Source organism: Ictidomys tridecemlineatus, chromosome 12 (genome assembly GCF_052094955.1).
Source record: "Ictidomys tridecemlineatus isolate mIctTri1 chromosome 12, mIctTri1.hap1, whole genome shotgun sequence".
In the NCBI taxonomy this organism is placed as follows: domain Eukaryota; kingdom Metazoa; phylum Chordata; class Mammalia; order Rodentia; family Sciuridae; genus Ictidomys; species Ictidomys tridecemlineatus.
The window spans coordinates 71,747,187-71,766,710 of NC_135488.1; the positions used below are offsets into that span (position 1 = coordinate 71,747,187).

General features: G+C 34.9%; 1 protein-coding gene across 4 annotated transcripts in view; it reads left to right on the forward strand.

Moving 5' to 3' along the window:
- Positions 1-19,524, forward strand: part of Usp34 (ubiquitin specific peptidase 34) — a 221,209-nt gene that overhangs the window by 52,970 nt on the left and 148,715 nt on the right. For all 4 annotated transcript variants that reach the window (XM_078029130.1, XM_078029131.1, XM_078029132.1 and 1 more), the window contains 3 exons: positions 1,376-1,437; positions 8,282-8,363; positions 8,449-8,541. In XM_078029130.1, the coding sequence (XP_077885256.1) occupies positions 1,376-1,437; positions 8,282-8,363; positions 8,449-8,541 (237 nt within the window). The remainder of the gene's footprint in view (positions 1-1,375; positions 1,438-8,281; positions 8,364-8,448; positions 8,542-19,524) is intronic.

The following is a 19,524-nucleotide window of genomic DNA, read 5'->3' on the forward strand; positions in this document are numbered from 1 at the left end:
TGTATTTCTCTTATCTTAAATATGAGGAGTCTAGGCTTAGATTTATAAAAATTTATACCTTATGTCTGTTGGATTTCAGGTCCAACTTTTTTGAGCCAGGGTCTCATTATGTTTCCCAGGTTGACTTGGAATTCCTAGGCTTCAAGTGATAGTACTGCTTAAGCCTTCCAAGTAGCTGGAACTACGGGCATATACCACTGTACCTGACCACCATCTAAAGATCATTAGCTTTTTTTGGGGGGGTTGGGGAGTGGGTGTTACCAGGTACCAGGGATTGAACTCATGGGCACTTAACCACTGAGCCACATCCCCATCCCTACTTTGTATTTTATTTAGAGACAGCGTGTCACTGAGTTGCTTAGCACTTCACTTTTGCTGAAGCTGGCTTTGAACTGGCACTCCTCCTGCCTCCCAATCCACTGGAGTTACAGGCATCCACCACTGTGCCTGGCAACTGTTTGCTTTTTTACATTTAGAAAGCATTGTTTGGGGAGGGAAAAAAGTTGAAGAATTATAAATGGTTTCTTAAATTAGTTTGCCATGTAGAAGCCACAGAATTTGGACCTTAGGCTGCATTTGACCAATTGTAACATTGTTTTGCACACTGGTTTAAATAAGGGAGAAATCCCATGAATCTAGTCTTGGCTTCTCTTGGGGAATGGGGAATGGTCAGAAGATATCCTTGGGTTGGCTTTTTTTTTTTTTTTTTTTTTTTTTTGTGGTAATAGAGATAGAGCCTAGGGCTTTTCATATGCTAGGCAAGCACTCTACCACTGAGCTAACTGAACTATACCCACAGCCTGGGCTTGTGGTCTTGCATTATTAGAACAATTTACCGAAGATAAGTAGTTAGCTGAATTCTTTAGAGTTGAAATACCTTCCTGTGGTTTGCTACTAACCCCATTAATTTTACTTATTTACATTTTCTGTCTGTTTATGCTGTAGGTACAATGAAAATCTGAAGTAGCTTAATTTTATTCTTGTGCTTGACTTTGGAAATAAAATGCTTCTTGACATTTTCCTAGATAGGTCTTAAATGAATTTATCTAGGGAACCTTTCCTGAAACCTTCTGTGTTGATATGTTACTTGTTTGCCTTGCATTGTTTTTTTTTTCCTTTCTCTGTGTTCAACTTTATTTTCTCTAATATACTTAATATAATGAAGCATAAATATTACTTATGAAATGAATTTTAGCATTTTATTATGATAAAGGAAATAGTTACATTAATTGAGAAGCATGTTTATCTGAAATTCATATTTTAGAATTTTATTTGATTATCAGTTACGATATACATATATCAATTAGTTTGTGTTTCTTGCCTCTTGTAACAAAAGGATTTGGAAAAAAACTTTTAATATCTTTTCTCTAATCAGAATCAACTTCATACCTTCAATGATGTGTGTAATAATGAATCGCTGGTATCAGACACAGAAACGTAAGTAGGAATGTTAATTTTTACCTAAATATACCATTTTAATGTGTAGCTATTTAAACAGTAAATAATTGTGACTTTTTATGACTTGAAGTGTTTTCTAGAATTTTTTTACCTAAAGGATACTGTTTTTGCCTAATGTCTTCAATTTGTACAGTCTTTAATAAGCTTTCAGAATAATATGTTGAAATATTTCTGTGGTGGTTCTTTGTGTGTCAGGGGCACTGGGGATTGAACCCAAGTCATGCTAGGCAAACTCTCTACCACAGTCCCATTTCTATAGTTTTTAAAAATACACTAACATGTAATATTACTTGTCACAAAATCCTAAAGGATACTGTTTATCACAGAATAGAATATAGTAGTGAATATGTTCCTGATAGTTTTCAGATAGTCTTAATTCAGGTTGATGTGACAAAGTACCATAAATTGGTGGTTTATAAGCAAGAAAGAAAATTTCTGGTGTTCTGGAGGTTGAAAGTCTATGATCACCCTGTGCCAGCATGGTTGGGTTCTGGTGATTTGAAAATTGCTGTTTTCTCTTTGTGTCCTCACATGGCTGAGAGAGAGAGACAGATATCTTATGGGTATGTTTTATATCGGCACCAATCCTATTTATGAAAATTCCACCCTTATGACCTTATTACCTCCTGATATTACCCTGGGCTCCTCCTACCATCAATAAAAATTAAGTCTTGGAATTTTCAGTAGTGCTGCAAATGTAAGCTAGGGTTTTATGGTAGAAGAACAGTGGATAAGGAATAAAAAGGAATTCCATTCAAAAAAACATAAGAAATACATTAAGGACATGATTAAGAAAATAGTAAAAATTTTGAGGACTAGTTCATAAATTTCACTTTTTTTCCCCCCCTTTTCTGATGTTGGAGATTGAAGCCATGGGTTCTTTACCACTGAGTCACATCCTCCTCAGCTGTTTTTGTTTTGAAACAGAGTCTTCGTAAATTGCTGAGACTAGTATTGAACTTGTAATCTTCATGCTTCAGCCTGTCTGGTTACTGGGATTACTGGCGTGTGTGTTGGGCATAATTTACCTGTTTTAAATGTATAGTTCAATGAATTTTAGTAAACATTACCATCATTGCACAATGATTCCCTTTGTCTATTTGTAGTCAGTGTTTGTTCCCAGTCTCACTAATCTCCTTTCTCTATAAATTTGCCCATGTTTGATGTTCCATATAAGTGAAATCATAGGATAGTGATCTTTTTCATCTGGCTGCTTTTTGTATGTGTGGTGCTGGGGATCAAAATCAAAGTCTCTGCATGCTAGGCATGTAGTCTACCCCTCCCCCCAGCCCTCATTTGGCTTCTTGCACTTAGTATGCTCACTCACTTTTTTTTCCTTTCGTCCTTCCTGAGGTTCATTCATATTGTAGTATGTATTAGTACTCTTGTTTTTTTTTATTGCCAAGTAGTATTAAATCATGTAAATTGTACCACACTTTCTTTTTTTTCCTTTCACTTTCTTTTTTATTTATTTATTTTTTTTCCATATGATTTATTTATTTTTTTTAGTCATACATGACAGCAGAATGTATTTTGACATATAATACATACGTGGAATGTACATACATCAATCATATTGTCTATTCTATTCTGCTGCCCTTTCTATCCTCTCTACTCCTCCCCTCCTCTCCCATCCTTTCTCTCTATCCAATCTAATGTGACACACTTTTTTTTCTTTTTCTGATCACAACATCATATATGTATTCTGTATAATAATGAGGTTCTTCCATCTTCTGTGCAACTCCCCTTCTCCCTCTTTTTTCCTCCCACCTCTCTTCCCTATTTAGTGGTAGTCTTTTTCTCATGCTCTTCCTCCCTATCCCATTTTGAGTCACCCCCCTTATATCAGAGAAGACATTCAGCATTTGTTTTTTAGGAATTGGCTAACTTCACTTAGCATAATCTGCTCTAATACCATCCATTTGCCTGCAAATGCCATGATCTTGTTATTTTTTACTGCTGAGCAATATTCCATTGTGTATAAATGCCACATTTTTTAAATCCATTCATCTATTGAAGGGCATCTAGGTTGGTTCCACATTCTAGCTATTGTGAATTGTGCTGCTATAAACATTGATGTGGCTATGTCCCTGTAGTATGCTCTTTTTAGGTCTTTTGGGTATAATCTGAGAAGGGGAACAGCTGGGTCAAATGGTATTTCCATTCCCAGCTTTCCAAGGAATCTCCATACTGCTTTCCACATTGGCTGCACCAATTTGCAGTCCCACCAGCAATGTATGAGTGTATCTTTTTACCCCCGCAACCTCGCCAGCACTTCATAATGGCTGCCATTCTTATTGGAGTGAGATGGTATCTTAGGGTAGTTTTAATTTGCATTTCTCTGATTGCTAGAGATGGTGAGCATTTTTTCATGTATTTGTTGATTGATTGTATATCCTCTTCTGAGAAGTTTCTGTTAAAGTCCTTGGCCCACTTGTTGATTGGGTTATTTGCTTTTTTGTTTAACTTTTTGAGTTCTTTGTATACTCTAGAGATTCAAGCTCTATCTGATGTTTGAGTGGTAAAAATTTGTTCCCAGGATGTAGGCTCCCTATTCATCTCACATATTATTTCTCTTGCTGAGAAAAAACTTTTTAGTTTGAATTCATCCCATTTGTTGATTTTTGGTTTTAACTCTTGTGCTATAGGAGTCTTATTAAGAAATTTGGGGCCTGCCCCATGTGATGAAGATTAGGGCCAACTTTATCTTTTATTAGACGCAGAGTCTCTGGTCTGATTCCTAGCTCCTTGATCCATTTTGAGTTGACTTTTGTGCATGGAGAGAGAAAGGGATTCAATTTCATTTTGTTGCATATGGATTTCCAGTTCTCCCAGCACCATTTATTGAAGATGCTATCCTTTCTCCATTGCATGGTTTTAGCACCTTTGTCTAATATAAGGTAGTTGTAATTTTTGTACCACACTTTCTTTACCCATCTACATTTAAAATGTAGATGGATATTTGGATTGTTTTCACTATTTGGTTAATGTAATGCTGCTATGCACTTTCATATACAGGTGTTTTTGTGGGCATGTATTTTGCAGGTAGATATTGAAGAGTAGGATTGCTGCTTCAAATTGTTTAACTTTTAAAGAAACCATCAAGTTATTTTCCAATATTCTTGAATTACTTTATATTCCCACTGACGATGTATAAGGGTTCTACTTTCTTATTCTCAGCAGTACTTGTTATTATATTTTTGATTATAACTCTTCTAGTAAGTATAAAGTTGCATTTCTTTAATGGTTTTATTTTCATTTCCCTAATCACTAATGATGCCAAACATCTTTGTGTGTGTGTGTGTGTGTGTGTGTGTGTGCACACGCTTGTTTTGCAGGGAGTGAGCCCAGGGCCTTGTGTGTGGTTAACAGGCACACTATTTTTGAGCTACTTCTTTAGTATTTGCCATTCTGTTTGTTTTTTGGTGAATTGTTTGTACCTTTGCCCTGTTTTTAATTGGGTAGTTTGCTGTGTTTTATGGCCTATCATGTGGTTTATACTTCATCATGTTCTGTGTTTGGGTAAGAAGACTATTTTGTTGTTAAATGAAGTGTTCCATAGATGTCTGTTAGGTCTAATTGATACATAGTGATGTCTCTCATATTCTTTCTTTCTTCTTTTTCTTTTTTTAAATACACGACAGCAGAATGTATTACAATTCTTATTATACATATAGAGCACAATTTTTCATATCTTTGTATAAAGTATGTTCATGCCAATTCATGTCTTTATAAATGTACTTCGTTTTTTTTGCATTACAAGTCTTATTATACATATATACCACAATTTTTCATCTGTCTGTATATAAAGTAGATTGATGCCCAATTCATGTCTTCATACGTGTACTTTGGATAATGATGTCTATCACATTCCACCGTCCTTGCTAATCCCCTGCCTCCCCCTTGCCCTCCCTCCGCTGTCTCTCTTATTCTTGCTGATTTTCTGCCTACTTCTTTCTGTTACTGAAAGTAGGGTATCGAAGTCTCAAGATCCTCATTATTTTGTATTTGTGAATTGATTTGTTTGCTGTAGCTTTTCTGTAACCCCCAAATGTCAATCCTTGTAGTATAGTCATTCATTCACGTTCATACAGCAGTAAAAGATTAATATTCTAAGCTTAAGTCGAATGAGGCAACATTCTGCCATCTTGTTTGAAGTGCAAAAAGCTGGGGCTATGTGCCAGTTGAATGGGATTTGAATACCAACTCTAGTACATTACTAGGAGGCAGCTTCAGATAAGTCATTTAAACACTTCTAAACATCTCTTTCTCTGTTATAAAATAGAAAGAGTAGAATCAGCCTGTAAGAGTTGTTTTTAGGACTCAAGATTATAATCTGTGTGTGATATATTATATTCATATTTCCCCTAGGATAAAGGTTCACTATTAGTTACTTCATGCTTTTGCCGGGACTATAATAGCATATGTCTGTTGTGAGGACGAAGAATTGATTGTCCTATTGAACTGTTTCTTTGATTCAGTTTTTGCTTCATATATTTTTGGGCTCTTTTGTTAGGCACACATGTTTGCAGTTGTTATGTGAGCCTGATAATTTGATCCTTCTATCATTAAAATGTATCATTTTTTGTCTTTTTAATACTCTGATTTAGTTAGTATTATTTAATATTAGTACAGCTACTATAGCTTTCTTGTAATTATTATTTGATAATTCTTTTTTAAAAATATTTTTTAATTGTAGTTGGACACAATACCTTCACTTTATTTACTTACTTTTATGTGGTGTTGAGGATCTAACCTAGGGCCTCGTATGTAGTAGGCACGCACTCTACCACTGAGCCACAACCCCAGCCCCTCCCACCCCCGATAAATTTTTTTTGTCATCCTTCTATTTTGTCTGTTTTTGAATCTAAAATATGCATTTTGGAAGTAGCATGGAATTGGACCTTAAAAAAATCTAGCCCTTCAGTCTCTCTGGAATTTTTAATCCATTCACTATTACTGTTGTTTTATAGCTGGTTTTACATCTGCCATTTTGCTATTGATTTTGTCTTATGTTTTTATATTCTTTATTGCCTTACTTTGCAGTATATAGGCATATTCTAGTATGCTACTTTAATCCATTACTTAAATATTTAAAAAATTGTTTGCCAGGTGTAGTGACACACACTTGTAACCCCAGCAATTTAGGGGTTTGAGGCTAGAGGAATGCAAGTTCAAAGCCTCCCATTAATTTAATGAGACTCTGTCTCAAATAAAAAATACATAAAAAATAAAATAAATAGATAAATATGCAAATATATAAACATGTAAAATGTAAATATATAAGAAATAAAAAGGACAGAGTATGTAGCTCAGTGATAAAGCACCTCTGTCTTCAATTTTCAGTACCAAAAAATCAAAAACAAAAAAACATATCTTTGGTTTGCTCTAAGGGTTACAGTATGTTAACTTATTCAAATTACTACTAATTTAATAATAATATGAGAAGTTGCTCCAATGTAGCTATTTTACTTTGTTCTCCATCAGAAGTCAGCTCTTGATCTTTCTTTTTTAATTAACATGTTTTAGTTGTCAGTGGACCTTTATTTTTATTTATATGTGGTGTTGAGAATTGAACCCAGTGTCTCTCTTACACATGCTAGGCAAGCGCTCTACCACTGAGCCACAACCTCAGCCCCTCCCCCCACTATTGATCTTTTTCTTGTTTGTTTAATTGTTTTTCTTTGAGAACTTTTAAGAGTTTTCTTTTTCCTGCCCCACAATGTGGACTCTTTGTGATCAATTTCTATTTGGCATATGAAATATATATATTTGTGTGTGTGTACGTGTGTTTAAATTCAGTTTGGGAAGTTTGGGCTGTTATTTCTTCAAATATTGTTTCTGTACCTCCCCGTCCTTGAAATACACACACACACACACACACACACACACACACACACACACACACACACACACACTTACATATATATATAATACACATATATTTTTATTTATGTGTATTTATATGTGTGTATATTTGTCTCCAGAGTCCTGAGTGGTTGTTATTGATATTATAGTTGATGTTTATTGTTCATCAACCATTACAAAAGTAATAGTGTGTAAATTAGAGTTGAAGCTTATGGATCGTTACTTCAGTATGAATACCCAGAAATAGGTAAAATATACTACTAGTAGTTTATTTTAACATTTTGCCTTTTGTGGCCCATATATCTAATTCTCTTTTTAAAAGAAAATCTTTAGAACTTAGCATAAAGTGTAATTTTTGAATAAACAAGAAGAAATGAAAATTATTCATTTTTTGTAGTTTTTCTATATATAATTAATATAGATAAAAAAATTGGAAATTTTTTATTGTAGCTGATGTTTCTTCTACTTTTTATAATTTACCTATCATTTCTATTTTACTTCATTAGTGGAATGTTAATTAGTATTAGGCAGTGATTTGCAGTTTGGCTTGGAAATAATTGTTCTTTGTTCATACCTTTGGTAACCTACTTTCTTGATGTTATCTCATTATAGAGGGTATATTGGGAAATGTACTATGGAAATTAAAAATTGGGAGTAAATCACCAACTAAATGTTATACTTGGTATTCTGAGTTGGGTACCTCATTGTAGTAGTTAGAATATCCTAGCTTTTCAGTTATTTGTTTACAAATCCAGGTAATATTAGCATTTGTTACCGTCCTTCTTAGTTACATTTTAAAATACGGTAAACAGTTAATTGTATATAATCACTTCTTTGTAGTTTGTATGGGAACAAATTGCAAGTTTTATCAGAGCCTGCATTTTAGACATGGGGAAATGATGATTTTAAAAAACCTTTTTTAAAATGTATTTATTTATTTTTTACTTGGCTTTAGGTCCATTGCAAAAGAACTTGCAGACTGGCTTATTAGCAACAATGTAGTGGAACATATATTTGGACCAAATTTACATATTGAGGTTTGTGGACAATTAAATGGTTTTTGTATTTTATAGACAGAAGGACATTTTAAAATATTAACTACATTAAGTTTTCTTTTTCCAGATTATCAAACAGTGCCAGGTGATTTTGAATTTTTTGGCAGCAGAAGGGCGACTGAGTACTCAGCACATTGACTGCATTTGGGCTGCAGCACAGGTAAACTTAATAGCTCAGATTTATCGAGCAATTCTTTATTATATATTCTAAGTGCTTACTCCCTTTTAGGATAAATTCTGTTATCATTCCAATTTTATAGCTAAAGAGGAAACATTTTATAGCTAAAGGAAAAGCTGGGAATGGAATTTCTACGTCCATGTGTTACTATGTTACTGATAAAACCGAAGGAAATTAGAATTAATTAAATCTTCTTCATAAAACAGTTTTGGCTTTGAAGAGACCTTTTCTTGTTGTTCTCCTTTATACTGTTTACCCTTGTATCTTGAATATGATAAATTTCTTTTTTATTGTACAAGTTTTAATATAATTCAGAATCCTAAAAGTAAATATAAATGGTTATATTAAACATTTTCATCTCCACATCTATGAAGCATGTAGTTCTTATTTTAGTTGCATTAGAGAATTTTTTTTTATAAACAGCAGATCATATCTGTTTTTATCTTTTTTTCCCACAAATGTAGCATACCAAACATACATGGCTTTTTTGACCTAAAATTTTAATCTGGCGAGTTCACATCATTATAAAAAATGCTTTCTTATTTATTTTTGTTGTGTTAGGGATCAAATCTGGGCTTCACACATCTAAGCAAGTGTTCTATCACTGACCTGCATCCCCAGACTTTTTTTTTTTTTTTTAAACATATCCTTTATTTATTTTTATGTGGTGCTAAGGATCAAACCCAGGGGCCTACACATGCTACCACTGAGCCACAACCCTAGCCCTCCTCAGACCTTTTAAAAGACTATATGGTGTTTCATTATTTGTATGTATTTAATTTAGCCAGTTCTCATTCATGGACATTATTTTTTCCCTAGTCTTTTCTGTTATAAACAGTGCCATAAATATTAGCTCCCTCCCCCCTTTTTTCTTTTTTAAACAGTCATGAGTTTATAGAAGGGATAGAAAGGTGAAAGGGGGTTACTTTAAAGGGATAGAGTGGGTTCTCTCAAGAGTAGAGAAAGATGGTGCTCCCTTCGTGCCCTCCACTTTGAATAGGGTCCAGGGAAGTTTGCAGAGAGACCCATCCAGGCCCACCTTTTGACTTTTGATCAACAGTGTAGGAACTGCTCTTCCTGCTTGGACTGCCTCTAGAGAGGATGGTCTGGTTGTTCAGAGTTGGAGATTTAAGGAAATTGAGTTTTCCTGTTTTTGCCTCAAGTTTCTGACCCCTCAGTTGGTTTATTACCCTTTGAATGCCTTTAGCAAGCTTTATTTGTGAGGGTCCTGATGTTTTTTTTGTCAGTGATTGGGGGTTAGAATAGTTTCAGTGATCTGGGATGGTCCAGGTCACCTAACAGGGTGTGACATTACCTATAATGTTTCTTAAGGGGATGTAATTATGGTTGGAGATATTTTAACATACCATGCCCCCATCTTTCAGTGCTTATCTGTCAGCTAAGGCTTCTTATGGCTCTTCATTGTTGTTTGTCCCCCCCACCCCCACCCCCCATTTATAGCTAACTAGTTACCTCCCCTCTTCAGGACTTGGGTTCCTAAATTCTTTTAAAGTATTTAGGCTTTGACTATCTCTTGCTGCTTCCTACTGAGAGAAGGCAGAATCCCTTGTCCTTTATCAAGTGTGGCATGGATAGTTAAGGGTATGTAGCATCAGGGAAATCCAGAGGTGCGTGGGGTTTGTTGGTAAGTGACTGGACAAGGCATGGCAAGGACCATATACAACTGCAGGGCCTTTAGAAGGGGACCTGTTGTTCCCTGTTTCCTGGCTGACCTTAGAGGGCAAGGGCCAAAACATTGGCTGCTTTTTCCTTAGCCCTGTTACTCAATTGTCTTGGGTCTCCAAGTTTTAGTTTTAAATATTTATTTAGTACTGGGAATTAAACCCAATAGCGCTTTATCACTGAGCCACATGCCCAACAAAAAATCCTCTCCACCCTTTAAACACTTTTTTGAGACAGAGTCTCTCTGAGTTGCTGAGGCTGACTTTGAACTTGAAATCCTCCTTCCTCAGCCTCCCAAGTTGCTTGGATTATAGGCATGTACCACCACACAGTTTAAGGTGTATTTTAACTTAAGGGTTTTACTCTGGTCCTGCCCTCCCCATCCCACTAGTACTGAAGATAAAACTTGGTGGTGCTTTACCAGTGAGGTACATCCTTGTCCTTAATTTTATTTTTTTATTTTTTATTTTGAGACAAACTCTTATTGAATTGCCAAGATAGGCCTTGAATTTGTGATCCTCTTGCCTCAGTCTCCCTATTCGCTGGACTTATAGGCATGGACCTCTGTCCCTAGGTGGTGTGGTTTCTTTTTTAAAAAAATTATTTTTAGTTGTCCATGGACCTTTGTTTTATTTACTTATACATGATGCTGATAATTGAGATTAGTTTTTCAGTAAACATAAAAGCTAGTACATAGAGTACATAGAGTAACATTTTGATTTGAAGTTATTTTCTCTGCCATTTAAAGCTACTGTTTTCCCCGGATTGGGTTACATCTTTTCATCTTCCCTTTCTGTTACTTTTTTTGTTCTGGGATGGGGCTTTTCTGGGTATCCAGCAACCTAGGCCCTTGCTTGCTTGAAAGCACCACTACTGAACTATATATCCAGCCCCTCTGCTTACCATTGTATCATAAATCTTTATATCACAGAAGTTTAAAAAACAGACTTCACAGTCATTCAATTCTCTTAGAATTTGTTGTTAAATACTTTTTAGATTTTAAGGACTTTGCATAAATTTATGTAACTTTTTAATAATTTTATGTAACTTTTCATGTCTTTTTTTTTAATATTTAAGTTTTAGTTGGACACAATACCTTCATTTTACTTATTTACTTTTATGTGGTGTTGAGGATCGAACCCAGCGTCTCGCACATGCGAAATGAGTGCTCTACCACTGAGACACAACCCCAGCCTTAATTTTCATATATTTTAAAAAAATATTTTAAAATATTTTTTAAATTGCCAGTGGACTTTATTTTATTCATTTATTTATATGCGGTGCTGAGAATTGAACCCAGTGCCTCACACATGCTAGGCAAGCACTCTACACTGAGCCACAACCCTAGCCCAATTTTCATGTCTTGATAGGAAACAAACTCGCTAGGATATAGAAGGGGTCTTAAGTATTATCTGAGTCAGATATACAGTATGCAAAATTTGTAGACATATGGTTGGTTCATACTTGTTATCAGAATGTCAAAGGTATTAGTGATGCCTGATTTTAGGAACACTGACAAATACTTAGGTAGTTGTTAACTTCCACTTCTTTTTTTTTTTTTAAAGAGAGAGTGAGAGAGGAGAGAGAGTGAGAGAGAGAATTTTTAATATTTATTTTTTAGTTCTTGGCGGACACAACATCTTTGTTGGTTTGTGGTGCTGAGGATCGAACCCGGGCCGCACGCATGCCAGGCGAGCGCGCTACCGCTTGAGCCACATCCCCAGCCCTAACTTCCACTTCTGTATACAAATTTAGCTTGCTGCCTTATGAGACATTGCAGAATGCTAGTGTGTTATCACTACACTTAGTTTTAGTGTGGCTACTGAAATATCTTTTTCCTTTATTACATCTTATTATTTAAATCCTGTTTCTTCTTGCCATTTCAGGCACTGTTAGTAAGTAATGTGTTTCTAGTAGATCTGTCTCAAATGGACCACCTGTTAGAACCTTTTGGGGGAGATGATAATGAAGGCATAACTTCTTATACTCTTCAGTGTTATCAGGTTTTCAGTGTATAGAACAAGAGAATATAAAAGGGCACCAATTTCTATGCTTGAAATCTGTGGCTTTGTATAATTTTTTATCCCAGGGAAAAGCCCTGGTGAATAGGTAATAAAGATTGGTTGCTTGTATTTTTCTGACCAACAGATGGCTGAAAGATAATTGTTCTTTATAGAAAATGTCACTTAAAATCTTTGTTTTCATTTCCATGTCTCAGTCATGCTTTCCATGAAAAACGTTACTGTGATCCCAGAATATATTTCCCAGTTACATTGGGAGGATAACCCGTCCTACATCCTGAGAAGCTCCATGCCTTATTCTGAGTCAAAACTTTCTCTGGATATTATATTTTTAAAAGGTGTTCCCATTCCTTATGATTTTAGATGTGAGGTGTCCCCCCAAAACTCGTGTGAGACAATGGAAAAATATTCAGAGGTGAAATGATTGGCTTACGAGAGGTATAACCTAATCCATTGATATGAATAAACTGGGCCAGAATTGTAGGTATAGGTAGGTGGGGTGTTACTGGAGGAAGTAGGTCACTGGGAGTATGCCTTTGGGGATTATATTCTGTCCCTGGAGAGCAGAACTCTGCTTCTTGTTTGCCATACCCTGAGCTGCCTTCCTCTGCCATACCCTTCTGCCATGATGTTCTGTTTCACTTTGGGTCCAGAGCTATTGAGTCAGCTGACATGGAGTGAACCGGTGAAACTGTGAGCTAAAATAAACTTTTCCTCCTCTAAGTTGTTCTTCTCCTCGGGTATTTGGTTATAACAACTAGAAGCGGACTAAACCACCTTTTAAGCTTTTTTTTTTTAATAGGTGTAATGGACACAATGCCTTTATTTTATTTATTTATTTTTATATGTTCCTAAAGATTGAGTCCAGTGCCTCACACATGCTAGGCACTCACTCTGCCACTGAGCTACAGCTCCTCATTTTACTCTTTTAGAAATTGGTTAGTCTCACATCCATTGGTGACTTTTTTTTGGTTTTCTTTGGGGGTTTGTTTATTTTTATCATAATGATTCATTTCTCTTCTTTGTAGGATGAGGAAATTATGTTACCAATTTTCTCCTACTTCCTCATTTTAATCTTCCAGTTAAAAAAAATCATTGTACTTTATCAAATATTATACAACATTTAATTTCTGTAGTATAACCATAATTCCCATAGTTATTTAGTATTTATTTTTAAATATGTGACTCAACTACAATCCTTTTTTCTTGTTATTTTCTCATCCCCATTCCCTTTATTCCAGAGTTAATTTGTATTTATTTTGTGAATTCAGACTAGCCTTTTTTGTTTTGCCTAAAATGAAATTTGTAAATGTTATATTGCTTTTCTACATGTTTGAAATGTCTTTTCTTTATCCTTTGAAAAAGGGCTTGACCAAATAAATATGATAGTAAGCCATTTTTTTTTTTGAAGAGAGTTTTTTATTTTTATTTATTTTTTTAATATTTATTTTTTGGTGGACACAACATCTTTATTTTATTTTTTATGTGGTGCTTGAGGATCGAACCCAGTGCCCCATGCATGCCAGGCGATCGTGCTACCACTTGAGCCACATCCCCAGCCCCAGTAAGCCATTTTTAATTCCCCATATAACTTGATATCAGACATGATTACATTAATTTCTAAGCAAATAAGGTGGGGAGAAAAATGTCTTGCTAAAACATATGCTCATTATCTTTTATTGGGTGGAGTTTTCTCGTGGTTTTTCCAAGTGTTTGTTAATGTGTTGAGGGTTTTTGGTTTGGTTTCTTCTGAGTTTTTGGTTGATGACTTACATGTAAATATTTTTATTTTCATTTTTTAAAAAAATAATTTTTCATTGTAAATGGACACCATAACTTTATTTTATTTATTTAAATAACTTTTATGTGGTACTGAGGGTCAAATCCACTGCCTCACACATGAGCACTCTACCACTGAGCCATAACCCTGCCCACTTTCATGTTTTTATTATAGTAAAATATACACAAAATAAAACTTAACATTTTAGCCACTCATAAATATACAGCTCAGTGGCATGAAATAAATTTGTTATGTAACTTTCTCTTTTTTTCACCATCCCCAATAAAACTGAACATTTTAAACAGTAATTTCCAATTCTTCACTTGCCTCTGGTTTCTTCTAGTCCATATTCTGTCTTTATTGATTTGCATTTAGTAGATAATTCTGTGTACGCCTTTTTCAGTGAACAGTGTTTTCAAAGTCCATTTGGTCATCATGTATATCAAAATTTCCCTTTTATGGCTGAATGTTTTATTGCATGTATGTTCCATCTATTTTATCTATTGTATTGATGGACATTTGGTTTTTTTCATCTTGGCTGTTGTGAAAAAGGATGATAAGAACATGGGTGTACAAATATTGTCAGAGTCCTTTCATTTATTTTGTACATATACTTACAGTTGGTATTTCTGGATCATATTGGTTAATTCTGTGGGGAACCTTTTGGGGAACTGCTGAAAGTTTTCTTCAATGTCCACACCTTTTTGTATTCTCACTGACAATAGAGCTAACCCTCTATTGTCAAAGATTTCTGAATATCTTTGCCAATACTTGTTATTTTCCTTCTTAAAATTTTTTAGTCATCCTGTGGTGTGAGTTTGTATCCCATTGTGTTTTTTAATTACATTTTTCTAATGCCTAATGATTTTGGAGATCTACCCTTTCATGTATTCATTGACTAGTTGTTTATTTTCTTTTTTAAATTCACATTTTTTAAACTTTATTTTTATATATGGTGCTGAAGATACAACCCAGTGTCACTCATATGCTAAGGCAAGTTCTCTACCACAGAGCCACAATCCCTGTCCAAGTTGTTTATTTTCTTTGATCTATCAAAATATCTTGCCAAAATTTGATTTGGCTCATTTTTGTTGCTGTTGCTATTGTTGAATTTTAGAAATTCTTTATATATTCTGGATGGTAAACTTTATGAGGCGTATAATTTTCATATATTTTCTTCTAGAGCTATATGTGGCTTTTCACTTTAGTTTTTATTAGCATTGAAAAATAAAATTGGGGGGCTGGGGGTGTGGCTCAAGCGGTAGCACGCTCGCCTGGCATGGGTGCAGCCCGGGTTAAATCCTCAGCACCACATGCAAACAAAGATGTTGTGTCTGCCAAAAACTAAGAAATAAATATTAAAAAAAAAAAAAAAGAGAGAAAATTGGGACAGCATTTGGAGCTCAGTGGCAGAGGCTCGCCTAGCATGTGTGAGGCACTGAGTTCAATCCTCAGCACCACATAAAAATAAATAAATAAAATAAAGATATTGTGTCCATCTTCGAAAAAGAAAACTATATATTTAGGTGTACAAGTTGATGTTTCGATGTACATTGTGAAGTAATCATAATCAAGTAACATACACAAGTGCTTCATTTAGTTACCTTTCACCCCTTTCTTCTCTTCTTTTTTTTCTTTCTTTCTTTCTTTCCTTTTTTTTTTTTTTTGATGAGAACACTCCTAAGATCTACTGTCTTGGCAAATTTTTAAGCATATGACACAGGTGGTGGTGGTGTGGTTTTGCTTATGCTGGCCCAGGACCTCAGGCATGCTAGGCAAGTGCTCTACTACTAAATCATGCCCCCAGCCCCAATACAGTGAATGTTAATTATAGTCATGTTGCTGTACATGAAATGTCCAGAATTTATTTATCTTACGTAATTGAAAATTTGTACCATTTGACCAACATCTTTCTACCTCTCCCTCTTTCCAACTCTTGGTGAACATAGTTCTCTCTGTTGCTAGGATATATATATATATATTTTTACACTTATTTTTCAGTTGTAGGTGAACTCAATACCTTTATTTTTTTTTAGTTTTATGTGGGGCTGAGGATCGAACCCAGTGCTTCACGCATGCTAAGCAAGCGCTCTTCCTCTGAACCACAACCCCAGCCCTCTGTTGCTAGGCTTTTGATATTTCTAGTGTGAATGTAAGTGAGGTAATAGTCTTTCTGTGTCTTTCTGTGTCTGTTGTCTTTTTTTGGTAACCTTTAATTAATTAATTAATTTATTTTTATGTGGTGTTGAGGATCGAACCCAGTGCCTCACACATGCCAGATGAGTGTGCTTACCACTGAACCACAACCCCAATCCCTGCTGTCTTTTCTTTTAATGTGGTACTAGGGATTAAATGCATGCTAGCCCAGCACTGTACCAAAGACCTATGTCTCCAGGCCTTTCTGTTTTGAGACAGGGTCTCACTAAGTTGCCTAAGGTGTACTCAAACTTTGTGGTCCTCCTGTCTATGCCTCTGAAATACTTGGAATTATAGATGTGTACCACTGTGCCTGGCCAGTGGTCTTATTTCTCATACGGTAATGTCCCCAGGGTCATCAATGTTGTTGAAAATGAAGGATTTCATCTCCTTAAAGGCTGAATCCATACTATTCCTACATGTATGTATATTTATGCATAGCACATTTTGTTTAGCCATTCACCTGTGGAAAAAAAAGATTGTTTTCATATCTTAGCTATTTTGAATAATGCTTTGATAAATATGGGAGTGTAGATATCTCTTTGAGATAATTGGTTTGTTTTCTTTCGAAATGTGTTCCAGAAGTAGAATTGCTGAATTGTAAGTAAATTCTATTTTAGGTTTTGAGCAACTTCCATATTGCTGTATTATTTTTCATAGTGGTTTTATGAATTTATATTTCCAGCAACAGTGTTCAAGGGATCCTTTTCCCCCCAATGTCCTCACCAGCCCTTGTTATCTTTTGCCTTTCAGGTGATAGCCATTATAAGGGGTGAAGTAATATCTCATGTGTTTTGAATGTATTTGCTGATGATAAGTTGTATTGAGCACTGTGTATTCACACTTGCCTATTTGTATGTCTCTTTTTGAGAAAATTATATTAAGTCTTTTTTTGTTTGTTTGTTTTTATTAAGGATTGAACCTAGGGGTGTTCAATTGTGAGCCACATCCCTAGCTCTTTTTTATATTTTATTTAGGGACAGGGTCTTGCTGAGTTGCTAGGTGCCTTACTAAGTTGCTGAGGCTGGCTTTGAACTCGCAGTTCTCTTGTCTTAGCCTCCCGAGCCACTGGGCTTATGGGTGCATGCAGCTATTAAAATTACCCATTTAAAATTTATTTGCCTTTTTTTTTAAAAAATTTAAATTTGTTATATATCACAGCAGAATGCATTATTTGCTTTTTTGATGTTGAATTGTTTGAGTTGCTTAATATGTGTTGGAAATTAACCCCCAATCAGATTCAGATTCATAGTTTGCAGTTTTAACTTTCTTTTTTTTAATATTTTATTTATTTATTTATTTATTTATTTAGTTTTTGGCAGACACAACATCTTTGTTTGTATGTGGTGTTGAGGATCCAACCCCGGGCTGCACGCATGCCAGGCGAGTGCGCTACCGCTTGAGCTATATCCCCAGCCCTTAACTTTCTTTTTTGATACAGGGATTGAACCCAGGGCTGCTTAACTACCCCCTTTTTGCTAAGTTGCTGTGGCTGGCTTTGAACTCTTTCAGACTTCCTGCCTCAGCCTCTTCTGAGTTGCTGGGATTTTTTTTTTTTTTTTTTAATTTTGATCTTAAGCATTGTCATTCATATATTACACACACACACACACACAGAACATAATCTACAAATAGATATTTTTCTTCTCCCTTTCTGATTTGGATGCCTTTTAATTTTTGTCTAATAGCTGGGATTTTCTATTCTAAGTTGAATAGAAGTGGTAGGATTGGGCACTCTTGCTTTGTCTAGGATCTTAAAGGAAAGAAAAACTTAGTTTGTACCCACCGATTATGATGGTAGCTGTAAATATGAATTTTCTTATGTTGGGTAAATTTCTTTTCTACTTTTTCTTTTCTTTTTTCTTTTTTGATGCTGGTAGTATTAGAGATTGAACCCAGGGCCTTACACATTTAGGGAAGTGCTCTACATCCCCAACCCCTTTTCTACCCTTAAAAAATTTTTTTTAAAAAAAATCCTGAATAGATGTTGTTTTTTTCTCTCTTTTTGTACCTAGATTTGAACCCAGGGGCACTTAACCACTGAATCACATCCCTCTCCCCTTTTAAAAATTTTTTTTTGTGATAGGGTCTTGTTGCTTAGTTGGTTAGGTTCTTGCTAAGTTAGTGTCAAACTTTTCATCTTCTTGCCAAACCTTCTGAATCTCTGGGATTATAGGTATATGCCACCATGCCCAGCTGTGATGTTCAATTTTGTAAAATGCTTTTCTTTTTTGAAGTTACTGAAATTTGATAATGTGTTTCTTGTGTTGCCTGTGTCTTACTTTTGATTATTTTTTAATGTTTGAGACAGACTCTTGCTGAGGGTGGCTTCAAACTTCAAATCCTCTTGCCTCAGTCTAAGGAGTACCTGTGCCACCATGCTCAGCCATGCTAGTATGCTTTCTTAATTTCCTTTTTGTATCATTCATTACTGGTTTGTGGAAACAGCTAATTTTTCATATTGATCTTGAATCTTGAAACTGAATTTGGTTCACAGCTGTATAGCTTTCTTGTGAATTTTTTTGAGTTTTCTGTATGTGTATATATGATTATATATGTCATTTACAAATAGGGATGTTTTTGCATATTTCTCTCTAATTTGGATGCCTTCTTTTTTTATTTTTGCCAAATATCTCAGAACAGTTAAGTAGCATTCATTAATATAGGTAGATTTGTTTTGATTTTAGGGGTAAATCTTTGGTTATATCTATAAGTTTAGTAGTAATATTTTAACTTCCAGTTGTATTGACTGTTTTTTTTTTTTTTTTTCCTTTTTGTGGTGCTGGGGGTTGAACCCAGGGCCTTGTGCATGTAAGGCATTACCAATTGAACTATGTCCCCAGCCTTTCTCTGTTTTTTTTTTTTTTTTTTAAAGTAAGTATACCTAAATGTTTGTCATCTTTTAAATCTTTTAGAAGAACCCATTTTTGTTTTGTTGGATCCTCTCCCCACCTCCATTTGATCTTCTATTTCTTATTTTTTAACTTTTCTAATTCTTATTCCCTTCCTTCTGCTGTCTTTGGATTTATTTTGTTTTTTAGTTCTCTATGTTTAAAAGTTTTGTTGTTCATTTGAGATCTTTATTTATAATCTTTTTTTATATCTTTATTTTATTTTTATGTGGTGCTGAGGATTGAACCCAGTGCCTCACACATGCCAGGCAAGCGTGCTACTACTTAAACCATATCCCCAGTCCCAGAGAGATCTTTTATTTTTAATATAGCTTTGCATTTGTAAATATGAACTAAGATTTATAGTTATACATTTCCTTCTAAGGGACTGGTG